The sequence below is a fragment of the Drosophila guanche genome, unplaced genomic scaffold, assembly GCF_900245975.1.
Source record: "Drosophila guanche unplaced genomic scaffold, DGUA_6, whole genome shotgun sequence".
Taxonomy (NCBI): domain Eukaryota; kingdom Metazoa; phylum Arthropoda; class Insecta; order Diptera; family Drosophilidae; genus Drosophila; species Drosophila guanche.
Window position 1 is genome coordinate 1,321,657 of NW_022995747.1, and position 18,295 is coordinate 1,339,951.

The following is an 18,295-nucleotide window of genomic DNA, read 5'->3' on the forward strand; positions in this document are numbered from 1 at the left end:
TTCTCGTTTTTCGTTCGTGTCTATTTGAATTGCATGATTCAACACTCTGTGGCAGGCAGCAGGCGGCAGCCGTTGTGGCAGTGGCAACTGCAGCTAATGTGCCGCCGCTTTTGCGTATCTGTATCTCACTTGTACAATGTATGCGGCTATCTGCATGTGTCTCAGCTATCAGCCAGCATCTCGTGCACGTAGCTTTCCACTTTCCACCACCAACAGCAGCAGCAGCAGCAGCAGGGGGAGGCGTTCACTTTGTAATCCAATTAACGCGCCCGCTCGGCACAAATGAACCATGATTTCAGCTCCTTTATGCGCTGCACACACAGATCCAGATACACATGGATAAATATGTAAGTACTTGCCCCGCTTTATTGATTGTTTGCATAAATTATAATCATTCGCATTATGCCGCTGCCATGGGAATAGCAAACATTGCAAAACTTTTACTTCTGGCAAAGCAGTGTGAAGCGCAAAGCAGTGTGCAGGCGCACTGCTTGCGCAAACCCCTGGCCATCAGCGAAGGTCACAAAATGCATTTGCCGAGCTCTGTCTCGCGCTGGCTGCAGAGTCAAAACAAATTATATTATCTATCAAATTAAATCGAAATAAACTTGCCCCAAAATTGTGCATCATAATAATCCCCCCAAGCCCCCGACTATCGCTGCTCTAGACGGCCGTCAGTCGCCACCAAATGATGATGATGATGTGGGATACTCTCTACGCTCGCTGAGTCACACCTTTGGCAGTGTTCCCGCAGTCGCTGGGGCCGCTGAGTGATTGCTCGTTTGAAGATTTATTTATTCAAAAATATATTTATTCTTTTGCACTTATTTACGTTTGCCGCGCGCGAGACATTTGACGCTAAATGCAATTTAAAGGCAATAAAACAAAGCCAAAGACCACTCAAAAATAAAACAGAGACACTCATTTGAATACAGGCAAAGGCACAGGCTCGGGCTCATTATGCATGCGGCGTCATATCGCAAGAACAGCGGGGCCAATTGCTCACAAACAAATCACACAAAAAAAGAAAATAAATCAGCAAAGAAGGAACTTTTTGTGGTGACTGCAAAGTGGAAAATACTCTGCGGATTAATATGTTAAAAAATTATTTTGTAATGCCATAAAGTCTACTTTTGATTGTAGTTATAGAATACAAACTAAATTTAAGCTTGTACTAATTTTTTCTATAAGCAAAAGTGAGCCAAAAAGGATTCAAAAATTGTTTCCTAATAATATTTTCTGCAAATAATTTTCTTGCTAATTCGTAGACATCTTCGCAGTGCAAACTTCATTTTTTCTATAAGAAAAGGTGATGCAAAAATGTAGCCAGAAATATTTCCAATACGAATATTCTAACTTTTTTTAATTCTGAATTTTCTTTGCAGCTCAAACCTCTCCTGAAAGTCCAAGCAACCTTTCAGACAGAGCTAAAACCAGAGCTGAATTTGCATACAAGAAGCACAGAGCCAGACCCAAAGCCAGGTTCAGAGCTGGGAGCTGGGAGCTGGGAGTGCCGTGCCCCTGCCCATGCCCCTATCTTGTCGAAGTTCTTGCAGCAATTCCCTTGAGGTGACAATCCAACGCCATCGCTGCTGCTGCTGCTGCTGCTCACTCGTCAATGCCTGCCATGACACACTGACACTGACGTGGACTGGGGATTGGGCACTGCTGACTGCTGACTGAGCACTGGGATCTGGCATCTAAAGCTGCGGATCCGCAGCCACAGCCGCGACTGCGCCTAATTGATTAATTGCAAATCAACAACGAAACACGATTTGCATTTGGATTTGCAATTCGATTTTTTGCTGTATTTTTTAGCTTTATTTTTAGCCTCTTTTTTAGAATGCAATTGGAACTGTCAATTTGCATTTAATTCGGCGAAAATAAATTGCCGACTGACTCACGATTCGGCTTTGGCGGAGCAGCCACAATTTGGATTTAAAAAATACAAGGCCAGAGATTATTGTTAAAGCAATTTTGTTGATAATTTTTAATGGAGTTTTATGTGCGAGATGAGCGGTTAAAAGCAGTCAGGAGTCAGGCCTAGAGCTGACCTCGTAGGATACTTACACACGAATCTACATGCACATGTCACATAATGCCTGCTGATTACATGGCAGCTCACAAGTGCCCGTATCGTAGCCAAGAGGAGACCAAGCCAACTGACCGTACGGGCAACAAAGTGTTGAATGTTTACATCCCCAGACAGACAGAAAGACAGACAACCAGTGAACAAAGTGAGGCACAGATACGAGCTGTGGCTGCAGCTGTGGAGCTGCGGTTTTTAATCAAATCAAAATCAAATGCAACAGCAGCTGCGACAGCCGACAGGCAAGCAGTGCGCAACGAAGCAGTTGATACACTGGCAACATGCGCCAAGCAGTCAGCACACGGCACTCAAATCTGCGTCCAATCTGTGAGCTGTAACTAAGCATACCCCCTGCTAGGGTATAGCCAAAGAGGAAAGTGTTAAAAATCTGATAATCATGCGGTGGCGCTGTTTTTTCTTCTCACACATGACTGCACTTCCCTCTTCCTCTCTGTCTGTATTTTGCATGCCATCAGGCAGGTAAATGAACTTATAATTGGCCATAGAGTGTGCAAAAACAAAAGTGTGGCTGATGCACAGCCAATTGTGCAACGCACACACAAAAAAAAACGTTGAAAGTTGCCCGGGCAGACAGGCAGGCGCTTTAAATAATTAAAATGTGGCAATTTTTCAGCACATTTCGTTGTTTATCGCCAAAGCCAGCTGCCACACAAGCCAAATAAAATGATAAATTTTTTGATGCCCCAGCCGTATGTGCATTGTCCGGAGGATGAGATAACACTCGGGAGAGAGGCAGGAAAAAGCCGGGTAGCAGGAGTGCAAAGGCTGCAAAACGATAATAAACTTTCACGCCCATTAATTGGCAACTGGCAGACACAGAAACAGAAACAGAAACAGACAGACATATGCAGATACCCTTACAGAGGGTTGTGGGATTTTTGGCATTTATTTCGAGCTGTCTGCTGGCTGCTGTATCCTGCCATCCCCAGCTGCGACCTTGAGTCGCGCTTTCTGCACTTTTATTTGCTGTTTCAGCAACTGCAAATTGCTGTTGTTCGTCATCTGCCGCTGGCCGCTGCCGCATTTTATAGCCATGTAATTCGTCAGTGCTGGAAGCCTGCGAAGTGCTGCAAAAAAAAAGTTCATAAAACAAAAAGCAAACAAAAGTAAAAACACTTTCACTGCAACCTTGAGCGAGGCACCAGAAACTGTCTGTCAGCGTGCAGGAACAGGCAGCCGATGGAATGGCAGAGTGGATGTGAGGCACTGGACAACCGTTCAATTAACCGCATTTATTTTGATTTCATTTCAAGTTCGATTACGCAAGCAGCGAAACAAAAATGTTCTGGTGCAGCAGCATAAAACACACAGAAGACTTAGGCAACGAACTCGTTTTGCATGCCACATACAGTCGGTCCCGTGTGTCTGCTTATTTCAATGAACTAAATTAACAAAATCATATATCACAAGTCGGCTGGGCGACCTCCCAGCAGGAAGATTCATTCGCTCTGCTTGGTCCACTGCTTGTCCCGCTGCTCACCCCACTGCTTGCTCCGCTGCACGCTCCACTGCTTGCTCCAAGGGCTGTGTGCTTCCCGTGGCCGGTTTACCTCTGTGCCGCTTGTTGTTGCCTTGATTTATGCCTTGCACCAAATGAAATGAATTGTGTAACCTTTTTTTTCATCGAGTTGTTCCCAGACCACAGCAAAAAACAGTACAAGACACACACACACACACACGGGCCGAAGTTAACGCGAAATTTCTTGTTTTCTTTTTTCTTTTTTCTTATTTATGTTTTCGGGATCGTGGGCAGAAGCTGCCACAGCCACAGCCACGCCATCCATCTGCATCTGCAACTGCTTATCGCTGGCGGCTCATCGCGAGCACGTTGCGGCCATAAAGCAAATCAAATTGCAACAATTGTTGGTTAATATGTTAATAAATTGTTGGCCAGCAGCAGCAGCAGCAGCAGCAGCAGCAGCAGGAGCTTCACTTTCATTAAGCTTTGATTAAGTTCGAATTTATAGGGCAGAAGTCTCTCCTCTCGTTGGAGGAGATTTCATCAGTGGCTGACATCTGGCGACTCATCCGAGCTGGCTTTTCCCTGGCATAAATATTTAACAGACAATTATCATTCCAGAACTTCTTCCCATCAACTTAATGTAATTACGTGAAAATTATAGAAGCCACAAGTCGCTAATGATTGGCTGCGAGAGGGGAGCCATGTGTCGATAGATTGTTGTTTGCTTTTTGCCATTCTCATGCCTGTCAATCTCCCATCGCAGCTTTTAGCCATGAGTTTTGGCATTTTAACCAAATATGGTGAGGGCATTTTGTGAGCTGGCGATTTATGTGATTTGTGCAAGATTTTGGCAAATGTTGCAGCCACAGACAGGCACAGCCAATTGACTTGTTGTTGCGGCTAATACAAAAGTTTATGACACAAATCGCATCAGAATGGAATGAGCTTAAGGCACAGTAGCTGGCAGCAAGGGCAGAGAGGGAGATTTGTGTTGTCTATTCGCAGCAAAAGAGAAAAACGAAACGCAGTCACAGCTGCCATAAACTTGGGCCTTAAATTGTGAGCCACCGCGTGGGCTGTCTGAAAAGTGTAAGGCAGCAGCGCCAGTCCCAGAGTTTGGAGCTTAGGTCAAGGCAGCAGCGTACTTAGTACTTGTGCACACGACGACGACGACCTTGATGGCGCGGCAACAACTTCATTTTGTGTGGCAAGGCAGGGCAGGGCAGGGCAGGGCAGGGCCTAGGGTCTGGTCTGGCAGCTGGGCAGCAAACAAGCGTTGCTGATTTTTCACAATGAAGCTGGGACTCTGGGACTCTGGGACTCTGTCGCCTCTTTCATCCTGTAATCCTGTAACCATGAATTATGAGCGAAAACCATTTAACGAAATGAGCAAAGGGGGCAGGGCTGGGGACGGAAACCAGAACCTTGAAGTGCATTTTTAATGCCAGTGCTTGTCTGATAAGATTAAGTCATGAAAAAGGGTTGGGTCTGGTTCTGAGACCGGCTCTTGGCCATGTTGTTAGCATCGAAAGTGCTCAGCCTTAGGTCTCAAGTGTGTCTACATGACTCTCACTTTTGCAGGGCACAGTCTGAGGCAGAGAGAGTCAGAGTCTCCGCACATTAAATGTTGATTTGGTTGCCCATTTTCCATTTTCCATTGCCATTTTCCATTTCAATTATGTTGCGCAATGCGCGTATTTGTGGCTGCTTTTACGTATTGTTATTGGCCATTGTCGTGGAGTTTTTTTGGGCGCACAAATTGTTTCCGCGTGTTGCAGCTTAATTGTGCCAATGAACAACATAATTCGCCAGCATTTGCGTGCCCAAAGTGGACAGCAAAAGCAATTTCCTTGGAGCAGTTTTTATGTAAGTTAAATTCGAATTTGTTGCGTGGCAAATTCTCAGCACAGGGAGACAGGCAGGAGGGCAGGCAGCTCAGCGGAGAGCACAAACAATCGCAGAAAAACAGCACACAAAATAATGCCAATTCATGCAGTTTAAAACATTTGTGCGAAACATTTCAAAGTGCCAAACGCCGCCACAAAAGAAAGCACATTCCAGCTACCCTTGCCCCCTGCCTACCCTATCCCCTTTCTCCCAAGCAGCAGAGACCATAAAAATGTCTTAATCAGAGGCGCAAAGTGCCAGGTTATTGACCTTGTCAGGGCGTGTGGAGTGGCCAGCCACTCTTTTTCTTGGTGCAGTTACAACTTTGTCTGTGGCCACAGCAATTAACTTATTTTAGCCAGCTGATGAAGACAAACGGCGGCAAACAGATGGCAATCGGTGGCCAGGATAGAGCCAGAGACACAGCCACACAAGTCGCTAGAGGAGAGCGAAGAGCTAGCTCTTGGCATTTCAATTTGCCATTTGAATAGCCAGCAATGGGTCTTCATTAGAGCCGGGCCCCAGCCACGTGCTGCAGTTGGTGAAACTAAACAAAATATAGCTACAAGCTCAGAGATGTTCTACTTAGTTATGAGCTGACTGAATCAGTCGACTGTGATGAGGCCAATGAAATGAGTGGAAATCAAATGAAATGTATGCATCCAGGCATTTGGAAAGTACTTTTGCCTTTTGCCATTTGTTAGTCATGTTTGTTGTTGTTGTTTTGCGATTTCCGCGAAATGTTTTGCCATGATTCACTGAACAAGCTCCGGACTGAGAGCCAACCATGTACGACACACAGAAGTGGAGTTGGAAATGGAACTTGAGTTGGAGTTGGAGTTGGAGCTGGAAATGGAGCTGCCTCGTAATTCATATGTAGATTATGCACTCATATACCCATAAATACATATATCTATGTGGCACCAACTTTGATGTGCAGCTGTCAATAAGTTTGCTTGGCTTTTTGTCATCCAATGGAAAGTTTTGCCACAACCACAAAGGGGCGCAAGCAGCTGGCCACAAAGGCACTTTTACTTAACATTAATAAATGCATGAAATATCCACAAATATCACTCAAATTCTGGCACCAAATAGCTGATGGCATGCTGCTGCTGCACTGCTTTTGCCACTCCAAACATTAGCGGTAAGCTTGCTCCCGCACTGCTTTGGCAACATCTCTCCTCCGTACACTTTCGGTGTTTTTTTTTTGTTGGCAACATTCATGAAACATTGTTGCTGATTACCGCTTTGAAACAAATCTCACTAATTGCACATGAACAACGTTTATCACTCGGCAAGAGCGATGCTCCTGCTGGCCGTCTGCTGTCTCTGTTGCTGTTGCAGTTACAAGGAAAACTCATAAGCATTATCATTAACAATATTATTGTTGTTGTCATCAGGCAAGCAGCTGGGGGGGCCGCAACATCATCAGCAAGCACAACAAACAAGCCAGCAGCAACGAGGCAAACTTCAACTGTTGCAACAGGCAGCAACTACGTGGTGCAGCTCCATGGAGGCGCATCTGACTGCGCATAATCGCCAAGGCATTTAATAATTTTTATGTTTATGTTTATATATATATTTTTATACTTGTACAATATTTATTTTTTTGTGGAGGGGAGGGGATGAGGCACCCACGCGGCTGCAGACAGCTTGTCTGGGAAAGTTTCTGCTGTTGGTTTGTGTTTGTGTGTGTTTTTGTTGTTGATTTGTCGCGGAGTTTGTGTTAAGTGGCCATCATTAGTTAAATATGTGCATTTTTCTTTAAGGATTCAGACAGAGAGGGAGAGGCTGAGAGATAAAAGACTGAAATATGAACAGCTCGTTAATGTTGTGGCTGGACTGTGGCTGGACTTGTGGCTGCTTTCAAGCTGCCATAATTCATGGACACGGAGCTGTAGCTGTAGCTGTAGATGGACCTGTAGCTGGACCTGGCACTCGCTGAACTTTCCTTTCCTAAACCAAAGCCATACCCTTGGAGGAGTGAACACCTTCCAGAGCCCCTGCTGCAAATTGAAAGACAATTAACCTGATTAGCGTGTTGGGCCACTGCGATAGCGGTACATTTTGTGTCGTTAGTTGGGGTCTAGTTCTGCGCACCGCTTGCCACTGTCCAGATCATTAATCAAAAGGCTGCAAGACCGGCACGGATACGTAACTTAGTAGCAATAAATAAATGAAACTCAGGATAGCAGCCACAGCCACAGCCACAGCTACAGCTACGACTCGTACTGCGAGTGAAATTGAAATGTTTAAGACGATGAGACAAATGTTCAACTTGATTGGCGCACAGCGAACGTCCGCTGCACTGCTTGGCACTGCTTTGGCCTGGCAGCTAATATTAATGACATTTCACGTGCATTTGGATGTTGTTTATGAAAACAGCATTCAATTTGCATTAACAATTGGCAATTGATTGATGGACAGCGCGTCACAGCAAAAACACATAACGAAAGTGGTCCAAAACCATTTCACGCCCATAAAAGACACCAACAAAAAAAAAATACAACAAAAGACTTGAGCAACAAACTGGAGGCAGAGATTCAGCGATTCATCGCTGGACCAACTGCCAGGCAATATGTTGGGTCATTTGTGTGCTTTATGGCAGCAATAGAACATAAAAGTGGAACTGCCAGACGAGACGAGTGGCCTGTGGAGGCCATAAACTTGGCCTTCCGTGTTGGAGGGTACCAAACGGAGAGAGAAAGTCTTTCGCTCCACTTGCCGTAACATCTTTTAGCGGCACAAAATAGTAAAAATAATTTATTGCAAGCCCCTACAAAGACACACACTGGCAGGGGCAGCGTACATATATTAACGTGCTGTTTTGTAATTTCAATTAATGAAGTTGAAATATAAAGTTCCCCCCTCTGGCATTCCATTGAAAAACATGCGACGGCACTTGTGATGGGTGGGCGACATGCTGGCTGCATGTCATGCGTAATAAACAAAAGCAGCAGAGGAAGAGCCAGGCCAGCAACAACAGCAAGCAGTGGCAGCAGCAGCACTAGCAAGCAGTGGCAGCAGCAGTACCGCAAGCAGCAGCCAGTTGGACGGACAGCCCAGGCAAGTGGCAGCATCAGATCCGCGAAAAAAGTGTGAAAGAAAAGCCTCAGGCTCTCTGGCTGTCTCGTTGAGCTGCGGAATTTCTTTCTATAGAAGTGAAATTTCTGCTGAGGCCTTGGCCGGCCAACACCAATTCGTGTGTGTGTGTGTGTGTGTGTGTGTGTGTGTGTGTGAGAACCGCAAGGCAAAAATACCCAGCAGTTAGCAGAAGTTAGGAGTAATAAAAGTGCAGGAGTGCTTTTTCGAAACGAGCAACTTTAACCCACATTTAATTGGAGTAGAAATGCTGAATATCAAGCAGGTTTTCCCTTTTGTTCCGCTACCTCCCTGGGTATGCCTTATTCGATCACCCCCACTTTGCTTTCAACGCGCTGAGAGTTGGTAGCAAAAACATTTTATGAATTAGAGCAACACTTGCTGCGCTGCCAGTGGCACAAATGTTGCTGCCACCGCCACTGTTGTGGCCGCACCTTGCATGCGAAAATCTTTTCACGCCTCGAGGCTCCAGGCAGGCAGGCAGGCAGGCAGGCAGCATGCGAAAAACTAATTTCGGGGCACACATCGTTTGTCTTTGGCCCCTCTCCTGCTGCCGGAAGATGTTTCAATTTTTGTGAAAAATCGCCACAATTAAATGATTCAGGTGGCCCGGATTTGTAGCCCACGGTAAGCTCCGGTAGAAACCATTTGACTGACCGACCGACTGACGCGACGGATGACATCATTTTCATTGGGCCGCCGCCATTTGATGCATAATTTGTCCGAAAATGGTCAGCAGGCATTGGCGTAGAGATAAATAAATCGTTGGGATCCGCTCTATGTGGGATTGTCACAGGCCGCACGCTGACGAATCAATCAAGCTGAGAACTGAAAAGTTTGCCAGACGATCAGCGGATGCTCCGAGCTAGATTGGCAGCGAGTTTACGTAGATAAATAATTGATGGATTTTTGCATAAATAAAGAAAACATCAGAGCCAACAGTCGAGCAGCTAAAACGTTTTTCCTGGCAGGTGAAAATTTTCCTTCCATGATTATTAATGATGATGACTTTTTACGCTGCCGTGCAAATATTTGACCAAAGCCAAAAGCCACTTGCAGATGTGTAAACTGACCCACTAAGCCACTGTCATTGGCCACAGTGCCAGACCCAGTGCCAGTCCCAGTCCCAGTGCCAGTGCCAGTCCCAAGAAAATGTTAAATGAAAACTCTGCAGAGCCAGCGGCCCTGCGGCGAATCGAGCGCAATAATTCAGCAATTTCCAACACTTGTGCAATTTCATAAAGCATTTTTGCCCAGTGGCCCCAGCCAGTTGCCACACATTTCCGCGTAATCATCATAATTTTTCGTGCCATTTTATTTATGTGTGTCTTTGTGTCTGTGTGTTTCGTTGATTTAAGTGCCATCGAGGCGGGGCACAGTTCGTGTCCATTAAGCAGTAGAAACAATTTGCTGCGCCACATAAAAACGGGCACATTAAAACACACACAAATTTCCATGTGGCACAGTCAGACCAGTCGCCAGATGACTTCATTTTCGACTCCAACTCCGTTTCGACTTTTTCTTGATTTCTTGATTAATGCTGTGTACCTGAAGCCTCTCTGCTCAGTTGTCAATCGACATCATAATGATGTTCATAATCATGTTGTTGATCATGTCTTTTGGCTGGCAGAATTATTATGTAACTATTTAAATGATTTATAGCCCCCGTGGCATTGGCCATCGATCGAGACTCACAGCTTTCAGCCCATGCTCTTGGCTTCGTTTTCTCATCTAAGCCAACAAATGAACCCACTGACTGACTTCCTGTCCATGTCCACGGCTGCCAGTCTCCTCATCTCTTCAGCGCAGAACTTTTCACATGCGCGAATGCGCCCCCCTCTCCCGGCACCGCGGAATAATGTCTTGAACTTTTGGGGGCGCAAAAGTCGCAGCAGCCATTTATTATCGGCGGTAAAAGTTTTGTGAGGCTGAAACATTTTACAGTTGTGTGTCATGAACCTTAATGTTTAGCATGCTGTTGTTGTTGCAACTCTATGCAGCATTTTCCTTGCCGCCTGCCGCGTGCCGCCTGCCAGTATGTTTAAATGTGAGCAGTTCATGGGAATCAGCGAACGAGAAAGTTGTGTTATAGGTGCCCCAGGGGGTCATCAGACAGGCCGTAATTACACGTGCAAAAATCCAATGGCTGACACTTCTGGGTCACTTCTTTGGCGACAAATCAAAGTGCCGCAATTAATAACTCTATCAAAAGTGAAGTCGCCCTCCTGAAGTTGACCCTCATTAAACGATGAACAATTGATGAAGCCAAATCCAACATCCAACATCCTCGCCACAGCTCAGCTTTAATTGTTGCCTTTTTATGAAAGTGTAAGTCGAGCCAGAGCCGGCTTCGGCTTTATGATTGGAGCGTGTGAACATGATCGGTTTTAGCCACAAAAGTGCAGCAGGCGGCAGACGGCATACGGCAGACGGCAGGCGGAATCGCGCTGCTCACCGCAAAGGTAGCTCTCTGTGATCTTAATTTAAACTAATGTTTTGCGAATTAAAAATAACACAAAAAAACTGTACAATTTCTTGGTTACTCTATGGGTAATATTGAATATACATTTTACTTAAAGTGAGTAACTTTTTGCGAGCATAAAGAAAATACAGAATAAAAATTAAGCACTCAAAAGTGAGGTGTGAATGTGCCTTATGTCGCGCTTGTGTAAAAACTATAAATTCCGATAAATAAATTTCCATAATATTCTACAACAATATGCCATACAATGTAAATCAATGGAATGTGATGGCAGTGCACCAAAAATTCAGGATAAATAAATTTGAACAAATATACGAAAAAATATATTAAAAAAATATAAAGAAAAGACACAAAAATTAAAATTTGAGGCCTGAATGAGAACATCACTTTCTCCCACCACACTTCCCAACCAAAAAACCACATAGACAATTTTTTGTAATTTCTTCAATAAAACAAAAATATAATAATAATTCTTACAAAAATTGTAATTCAGTTAAACTTTTCAAAAACAAAAGTTTGAGCCGAAAAAATGTGTTGGATAGTGAAATGCTCATACCCCAGACCCGTCTAGAGTATGCATCAACTGTGGGCACATAGAAAAACCAACAAACAGCAACAAAATTTCTCACAGGTTTGTAATTTAAGCGCGACACAGCAACAACAACAACATCAACAGCATTAGCAATGGCAAAAACAACTTCGTCAGCGATCACCACAAACTAATTGCAAAGTTTAAATGCGATACTTTTATGCATTTTAAATATTTCAATTAGTTGTCGCAGAGGTGAGCAGACAACGGACAAGAGACAGCGGACAGTGGACAGCGGACACCCCCCGACCACGGACAGCGGACAGCGGACAAGCAGGCGACTCGAAATGGATGCCTGTAAATGGCCAGAAAGAAAGTGCAAAAAAACAGCGTGGGGCGCCAGCAAAAAACGAGTGCTGCAGCGAGAGTAAATAAAAAGGTTCGGAGTTTACTTAACCCCCCGCACCCGAGTTGAAAATATTGGCAAACAATTTATGAACTTTAAGCCGCATTTATGCGTGCGGCTTATAAGCAATAAAAGTAACTTAGTGCCAACAATGTCATAAAGGCCGCCGTCGCATAAACAACACCAACAATGGGGTGAAAATTCAATATATGTGAATTTATATGCCAAAAGCAGCAAAAGCGTAGCAGCGCCAAAAGCGAAAATAAAATTAATAATCAGAAGAATTTCACTTTTCACGCAACGACAGAGGCAGGCAGGAGGCAGCAACTACATCAGTGTCTCGCGGCAACGTCTGCCATGTCACCCACAAAAAAATCAAGTAGCAAAAGGCTAACAGCTCGAACGAAGTGGAAGATACACTGCCAAAAAAGAGGCAACTAAAGCGAATGAATATGTACATAAATATGTAGGAAATGTTGTCTGCAAAAATGGCTCTTAGCTGCCTGCTCCCCTGCCTCAGGCTCTGCCATCCATTTCCCCTGCAAACCTCCTCACTTAGCCACCACAATCCAAACCTGCAAGTGTATCGGTTGCCAGGTCAGTGGAAGCGCTGGGGCATACAGTTGCATAAATTTATTGAAATTTGCATTTCGATTTTCGACGGTTTTTTTTCGTGGCTGCTGCAGTTCCGTGTCGCTTCAACGTTTGCATTGGCTGTGGCCTATAAAAAATATGGCATCGATCGATCGCAACGCGAGATATTTCAATTAGCGTAAATACATTTTTGTCGTTCTTGGATGGGACAGAGAGACGGCAGCTTGCAGCTCTTCATGAAAGAGAAATCGATGACCAGGAGACATGTTTGTACATTTATGCCATACACTGCGTGGATTAACTTGTGTGTTGGGCCAATGAGGCAATAACGAGGCTCGAACTATGCAAATGTGCGCAATCAAATATGGGCAGCAAACCTTTTTCCCAGGCGTACTACGGTTTGGGTTTGGGTTTGCTTTTTGTTTTGTTTGTTAAATCAAGACAAATTGAAACTAAAACTAATAGGAGCAGCGGCAGATTATGGATCCTCTGGTGTAATTTTCACGTGCAATTGCTGCACGCCTCTAAGGATGACAATTTCCAGCACTTTGTGGCCCTCGGCCAGCGCATCATACAAGTCCGAGGAGTTCTTGATCTCCTTCTTGTTAATGTGTGTAACAATGTCGCCCGGTTGCAAGCCGCCACTAGAAAGAACAAACAAGAGATTAGCGACATTCCTTGGAGCAATTGCTAGACCCACCTGTGCGCCGGGGAGCCCACAATGACCTTCCACACGAGCACGCCGTGGCTGAGATTGGCGGGCATATTCTGGATGCGTGACTTCAGCTCGAAGAGTATTTCCGGCGTCAGGGTCAGAATGGTAATGCCAATGTACCGCTTCACCGGATAGCCCGTCTTGTAGGCGGAGCCCTTCTTGCGCCGCTCGGCGGCACGCTCCAGGAACACCTTCACATAGTCGATGGGTATGGCGAAGCTGATGCCAGCGGTGACCTTCATGGAGTTGACGCCAATGGCCTCGCCATCGAGATTCACCAGCGGCCCGCCCGAGTTGCCAAAGGTAATGGCAGCGTCCGTTTGCAGGTAATTGATGTCACGATTGCGCAGTCCCAGCTCCTGGGAGGCACGCTGCGTGGCACTGATGACGCCCGCCGTCACCGTGTTGCTCAGCGCCAAGGGGCTGCCCAGCGCCACAACCCACTCGCCGGAGCGCAGGGTGCTGCTCTTGCCGAGCTTCATCACGGGCAGGCCGCTGACCTGGATGCGCAGCGTTGCCAGATCGGAGGTCTGATCCACGTCCTCGATGGTGGCGGGAAAGGTGCGTCCATCCGACAGTCGCACCTGCACCATCGTGTGCGGCTTGTTGATCACCACATGGGCATTGGTCAGTATCAGTCCATTCTGTTCGATGACGAAGCCCGAGCCATTGGACGCCGTTATGGGCTGACCGCTGAAGTAGTCGAAGTGGCGCGTGTCCTTGATCTCAATGTACACCACAGAGTCCCCGCAGCCGGCCACCACGTCAGCGATAAAATTGAATTCCTTGCGGCGGCCAGTCAGCGAACGGGCGGAGACTGTGGACGTGACAATATCGTCTGGGAGTATCAGCATGGCACTGACCAGGGCGCCCAGCGAGAAGGGCACACAGAAGCGCAGCACACTGCGCCAGCCGGATTTGCTCTTCTCTTTGTTGTTTTTGTTATTGCTGTCGCCGTTGCTGCCTTTGTTGCTGCTGCCGGCTGTGTGCGCTGTTGTGCCGCTGACGCTGGTCACATAGCAGCGTCGTAACGTGGGCGCCGTGCATCGTCTTAGGAACATTTCCAAGTGGTTAATACTTTGCAGCGACATTTATTTCAGTGCTCCCTATCCTTGTCTATCAGTTTTCAAATTGTTTGTTATTCAATTTTTCAATCCGGCTGACAGCTGTTCGAGTTGGGTGGCCGCGTGGCAAACAGCTGTGTCGCCGGCTAGCGGCGAATGTCGATATCGATATTATTACACTCGATAGTTCGTGCTTTGTGATGGGAGATTTGGGAGATTTGGGAGATTCATCGGGTAGAGCCCGCGAGATTTGAAATGGGAATGAATTCGGACCTGGGCCAGCGATTGACAATTATCTTAAAAATACGTTGATGGAACGACCTTAAAGCTAAAGAAAATCTTTGTAGGTGTATTCCATACGGAAACAATGTCTAAAAATTATTGGTCCTTAATTGCTTTAGAGGGAATATATTTTCCTACATCTCATTTGTTAGTTTTTTAGAAATACAGTAAGAACAATTTTGCTACACAAAATAAATTTTTTTTTTATTTTTGCCCTGTTATATATTCCTAACATTATTGTTAACTTTTCTTCAAATATTGCCTTTGCCCACTTGCCTTAACGAGATTTCAAATCTGGCGGGCAAGTCCCGTTGTATGATAAAATCATCCATCTCGATGTACTTGTACATAAATGAGACCCGGTGGCAGCGCTGTTTCCAATTATCACTGACACAAGCTGCTTGCTGCACTACAAACTTATCGCTCACTCGTGAAAACTTATCGAATTATTAATTAGCACCAGTCGCTGCTATCGGTTTCGGCGCGGTTTCAGTTACATTCAAATTTAAATTTTTCAAATCCAACGAATCTGATTTAATAATGATTTGGCTGCCGCTCGAATGTTGACAGTGAATTACTGCTAACCCACGGCGAAAAAATGTTCCAGCTGCCATCGCTGGAACAGACCAAATGCAAACGAAGTTCAATTGTTTTTCAATTTATTTGCTGACACATTTTCACCTTTTACCTCTCGAAAGCCACAAAGGAATTAATCAACAAAAAAAGGTGCCAGCCACCCACAAGCCCCACAAATCAGTGAATTTTGCCTTAGGTTTCTGACACTCCCTTTCGATGTGTGATTCTGGTTTGATGCATTTGGAATATGCCTGCATATTGGCAGCACAAAAGCAAAAGGGAAGCTCAGCCAACGCCAAACTCGAGGCAGAACTGTTAACAGGAACTGGCCCAAAACAAAGGAAATTGTGAGAAATGTACATAAAAGTCACACGAGCATGATATGACTACGTGGCTGTTGCCTAGGACTAGGACTGGCAAAAAAAGGTGAGTTAATCAAAGCCCACACCCTCCGAGACCCATGCGGTTGGACAAGCCTCCCACCTGTGAGGAATGCGACACTTCAGTCTGTCTGCTACGCAATAAGGAGAGCTGTACACAAGGACAAACAATCAGTTGAATTTGACTAGAAAGAGAGCGAGGGCGAGAGAGACATACCCAATTTATGCAAATTCCTAGCCCTGTCTGTCTGCCCGTCTATCTGTCGAAGTCGCCTGCCTTTTGTAATGTAAACAAAAGACTGAAACACGTGCTGGATGTGGGCGCATGCGCATGCGCTGGCACCTAACAGTTAACATGTTAACATCAGGTTTCAGCATGTTGCAAGTTCCTTTTAAAGATGCTGCAAGCCACTGGCCCGGCACAGTACGCTGCCAGCAATCGTTCGGTTGAGACCCCTTTAATCATTTATTCCTTAAGCCCAAACACGGCAACAAGTGGCCCCTCAAAGATGTGCGTAAATACCGCTGGAAAATTCTTAATTTTCGGGTATTCCGCCATACTCCTGGTGACAGCGGTTCGCGGTTTTCATCAAAATGGAACGAGCCAGCGGGAGGATTGCGGCAGCACGCAGCGCATGGTGGATAATTGCTTCAAGGATTTGCCGCCGCATCTAATGGAGTTTCTGCAGAACACCAAAATCATCATCAGCAAGAGTGACATTACGACCAAGTGCAAGTACGCCGAGGACAGTGCTTAGCAGCTGCCAAGAAGTGCAACTAAATTATTTATGGGTTACATAATGCATTCTGAGTAGAGGACTTTCAAGTAGCAAGATTTAGAGGGGGAAATGTGCAGAGATTCAGGCATTATTTAGGTGAAACTTAAGAGCAGCTTTAGCTACAAATTATAAAGAAAAGCTCTCTAGTCTTCCACTTAGCTTACAGCAATTGAAACTTGTAATCGATGGCCAAAATTGTGGCCTGATTGCTGCTCCCTGCTTTATAAATATTTGCCCGCCCTCTTTGGCTGCCCAAAACTTCTTCGGAAATATGTGACATTAAACAGTAGACTTTAGGCACACAACTTTAAGTGCATTTTCTAATGAAAACCCACAGCCACAGTCACTGTCAGTTGGGTTCCAACTTAAGACAAAAGTTTGCACAAATTTGTTTCCGAATGGATAGACTTTGTAGGACTTATAGGAAGGGTTCCTGTTTGGATTTACCTTGGTTCAATTGGCTTTGGGAATTGTTGAACCAAAACACCTTTTAGTCAGCCAGCAATAAAACGGCCAGGGGACAGGCTTTAGGCTTATTTTTACTCATTTATTCCACCATTTTGCAGCATTTTCAACCGCGGAATGCGATGCTTCGATGCCTACTCGAAGCGCTGCCTGAATGACCGTAAGCTGGAAACCTTCAAGATCAATGTGGAGGGTGCGCGGCGATTTTTCTATAAATTCTGCGGCGATCAGGATTTTCAGCGAGGTGAGCGACGAGAATTAAGAAGAATTAAGTCCACACATTCAGGCACACACCCACACACGACCAGACACCAGCCACAGGCATAGAAGGAAGAGTCTACACTGAGATAATCCAGCTAATACCCCGCCAAAGTTCACACAAAGGACAAGTCGACTTGACAGCACTTTAAGTGGCCTGCAACATGATTTATTCATTTGCTGGTGCGGCTCCCCACTCTTGCAGATTACCTGCGGCACAAGGACTGCTTCGCGTACATCCAGCTGGACTGGGTCAGCTGCACATCCGAGTTCGAGGGCATCCTCAGTGACGAGGTGCACGATGGCACACGGAATGCCAGCGCCAAATTCATGGAATTCTGTTGGTAAGTTTGGCTTGCAGCAAATTGCATTCGATATTGGTACTATGTGGCACCCCCCCGGACTCTTTTCAGTGCGCGCTTTGCCTACGAAAATTGCATCTACAACAGCGCGAGATACAAGTGCTACCAGAATTCGGCGGAGTTTGCACGGGAGACGGCCAAAATGTTGTCGGACGAAAAGCACTTTAGGAACTGCGCCGTCCTCGAGAATATCTGCGGACACGCCACGCGACTGGCACGCCACTGGCTGGTTAGCCAGTTAACCCTGCTCCTGATTTTGTTTGTGGTGCGAATCCTGCCGTAAATCGAAGAATGAATGAACGAATGTGAGTGAGTGCCCCTGGGGGAGTGAGTGTGTGTGTGAGTGCTGTGGGTCATGGGTCAGTGGGTGTTTAGCGGGCATGAGTTTGAGATTTTATTTTGTCTTTTTTGTTTGTCCTTGGGTTGTCCCAAATGAAAATGCCAAGCATTTCTAGTCTACCTCCCTGCTTCACTCTCTCTCTCTGTGTCCCTCTGCTTCTATGTACCGTTTTCTGTTGTTCGTTGAATATGTTGGGGTGGGTCACGGGGTCGGACAGCGACTCTGGTTTATCTCTAGTATGTTAAGCTTACATTAAATGTATTTTTTCAAATAAAATTATTCTTCATGATGTTTACCTTGAAAGCGCATTTTTCGTCGGGGTGAGGGTCTCCCCAAAGCATTCCTTTCTTTATTGCCAGGTCAGAGGATAAATACTTTTACAGGTGCTTCAAATAAAAGAGACACAAAAGCTGATTTACTAATGCATTTTAAAGAGGGCGAATTTTAATAAAGTTTATGTTTTTATCTCTTACCTTTTGGGCAATAATATTTAGCCATTACG

General features: G+C 45.5%; 2 protein-coding genes across 2 annotated transcripts; one reads left to right on the top strand and one right to left on the bottom strand.

The window, feature by feature from the left end:
• Positions 1 to 12,923: 12,923 nt before the first annotated feature.
• On the bottom strand, positions 12,924 to 14,475 carry LOC117583422 (serine protease HTRA2, mitochondrial). The gene is made up of 2 exons (XM_034271719.1): positions 13,273 to 14,475; positions 12,924 to 13,216 (listed from the first exon to the last, which is right to left on the bottom strand). Exons 1-2 carry the CDS (start codon positions 14,376 to 14,378, stop codon positions 13,051 to 13,053), a joined length of 1,272 nt encoding a protein of 423 aa, XP_034127610.1. The 5' UTR covers positions 14,379 to 14,475; the 3' UTR covers positions 12,924 to 13,050.
• A 1,606-nt stretch (positions 14,476 to 16,081) lies between these two features.
• Positions 16,082 to 17,736, top strand: LOC117583142. The gene is made up of 4 exons (XM_034271332.1): positions 16,082 to 16,325; positions 16,935 to 17,077; positions 17,297 to 17,435; positions 17,505 to 17,736. The coding sequence occupies exons 1-4, from the start codon at positions 16,099 to 16,101 to the stop codon at positions 17,734 to 17,736; spliced, it is 741 nt and encodes a 246-aa protein (XP_034127223.1). The 5' UTR covers positions 16,082 to 16,098.
• The last annotated feature ends 559 nt before the right edge of the window (positions 17,737 to 18,295 follow it).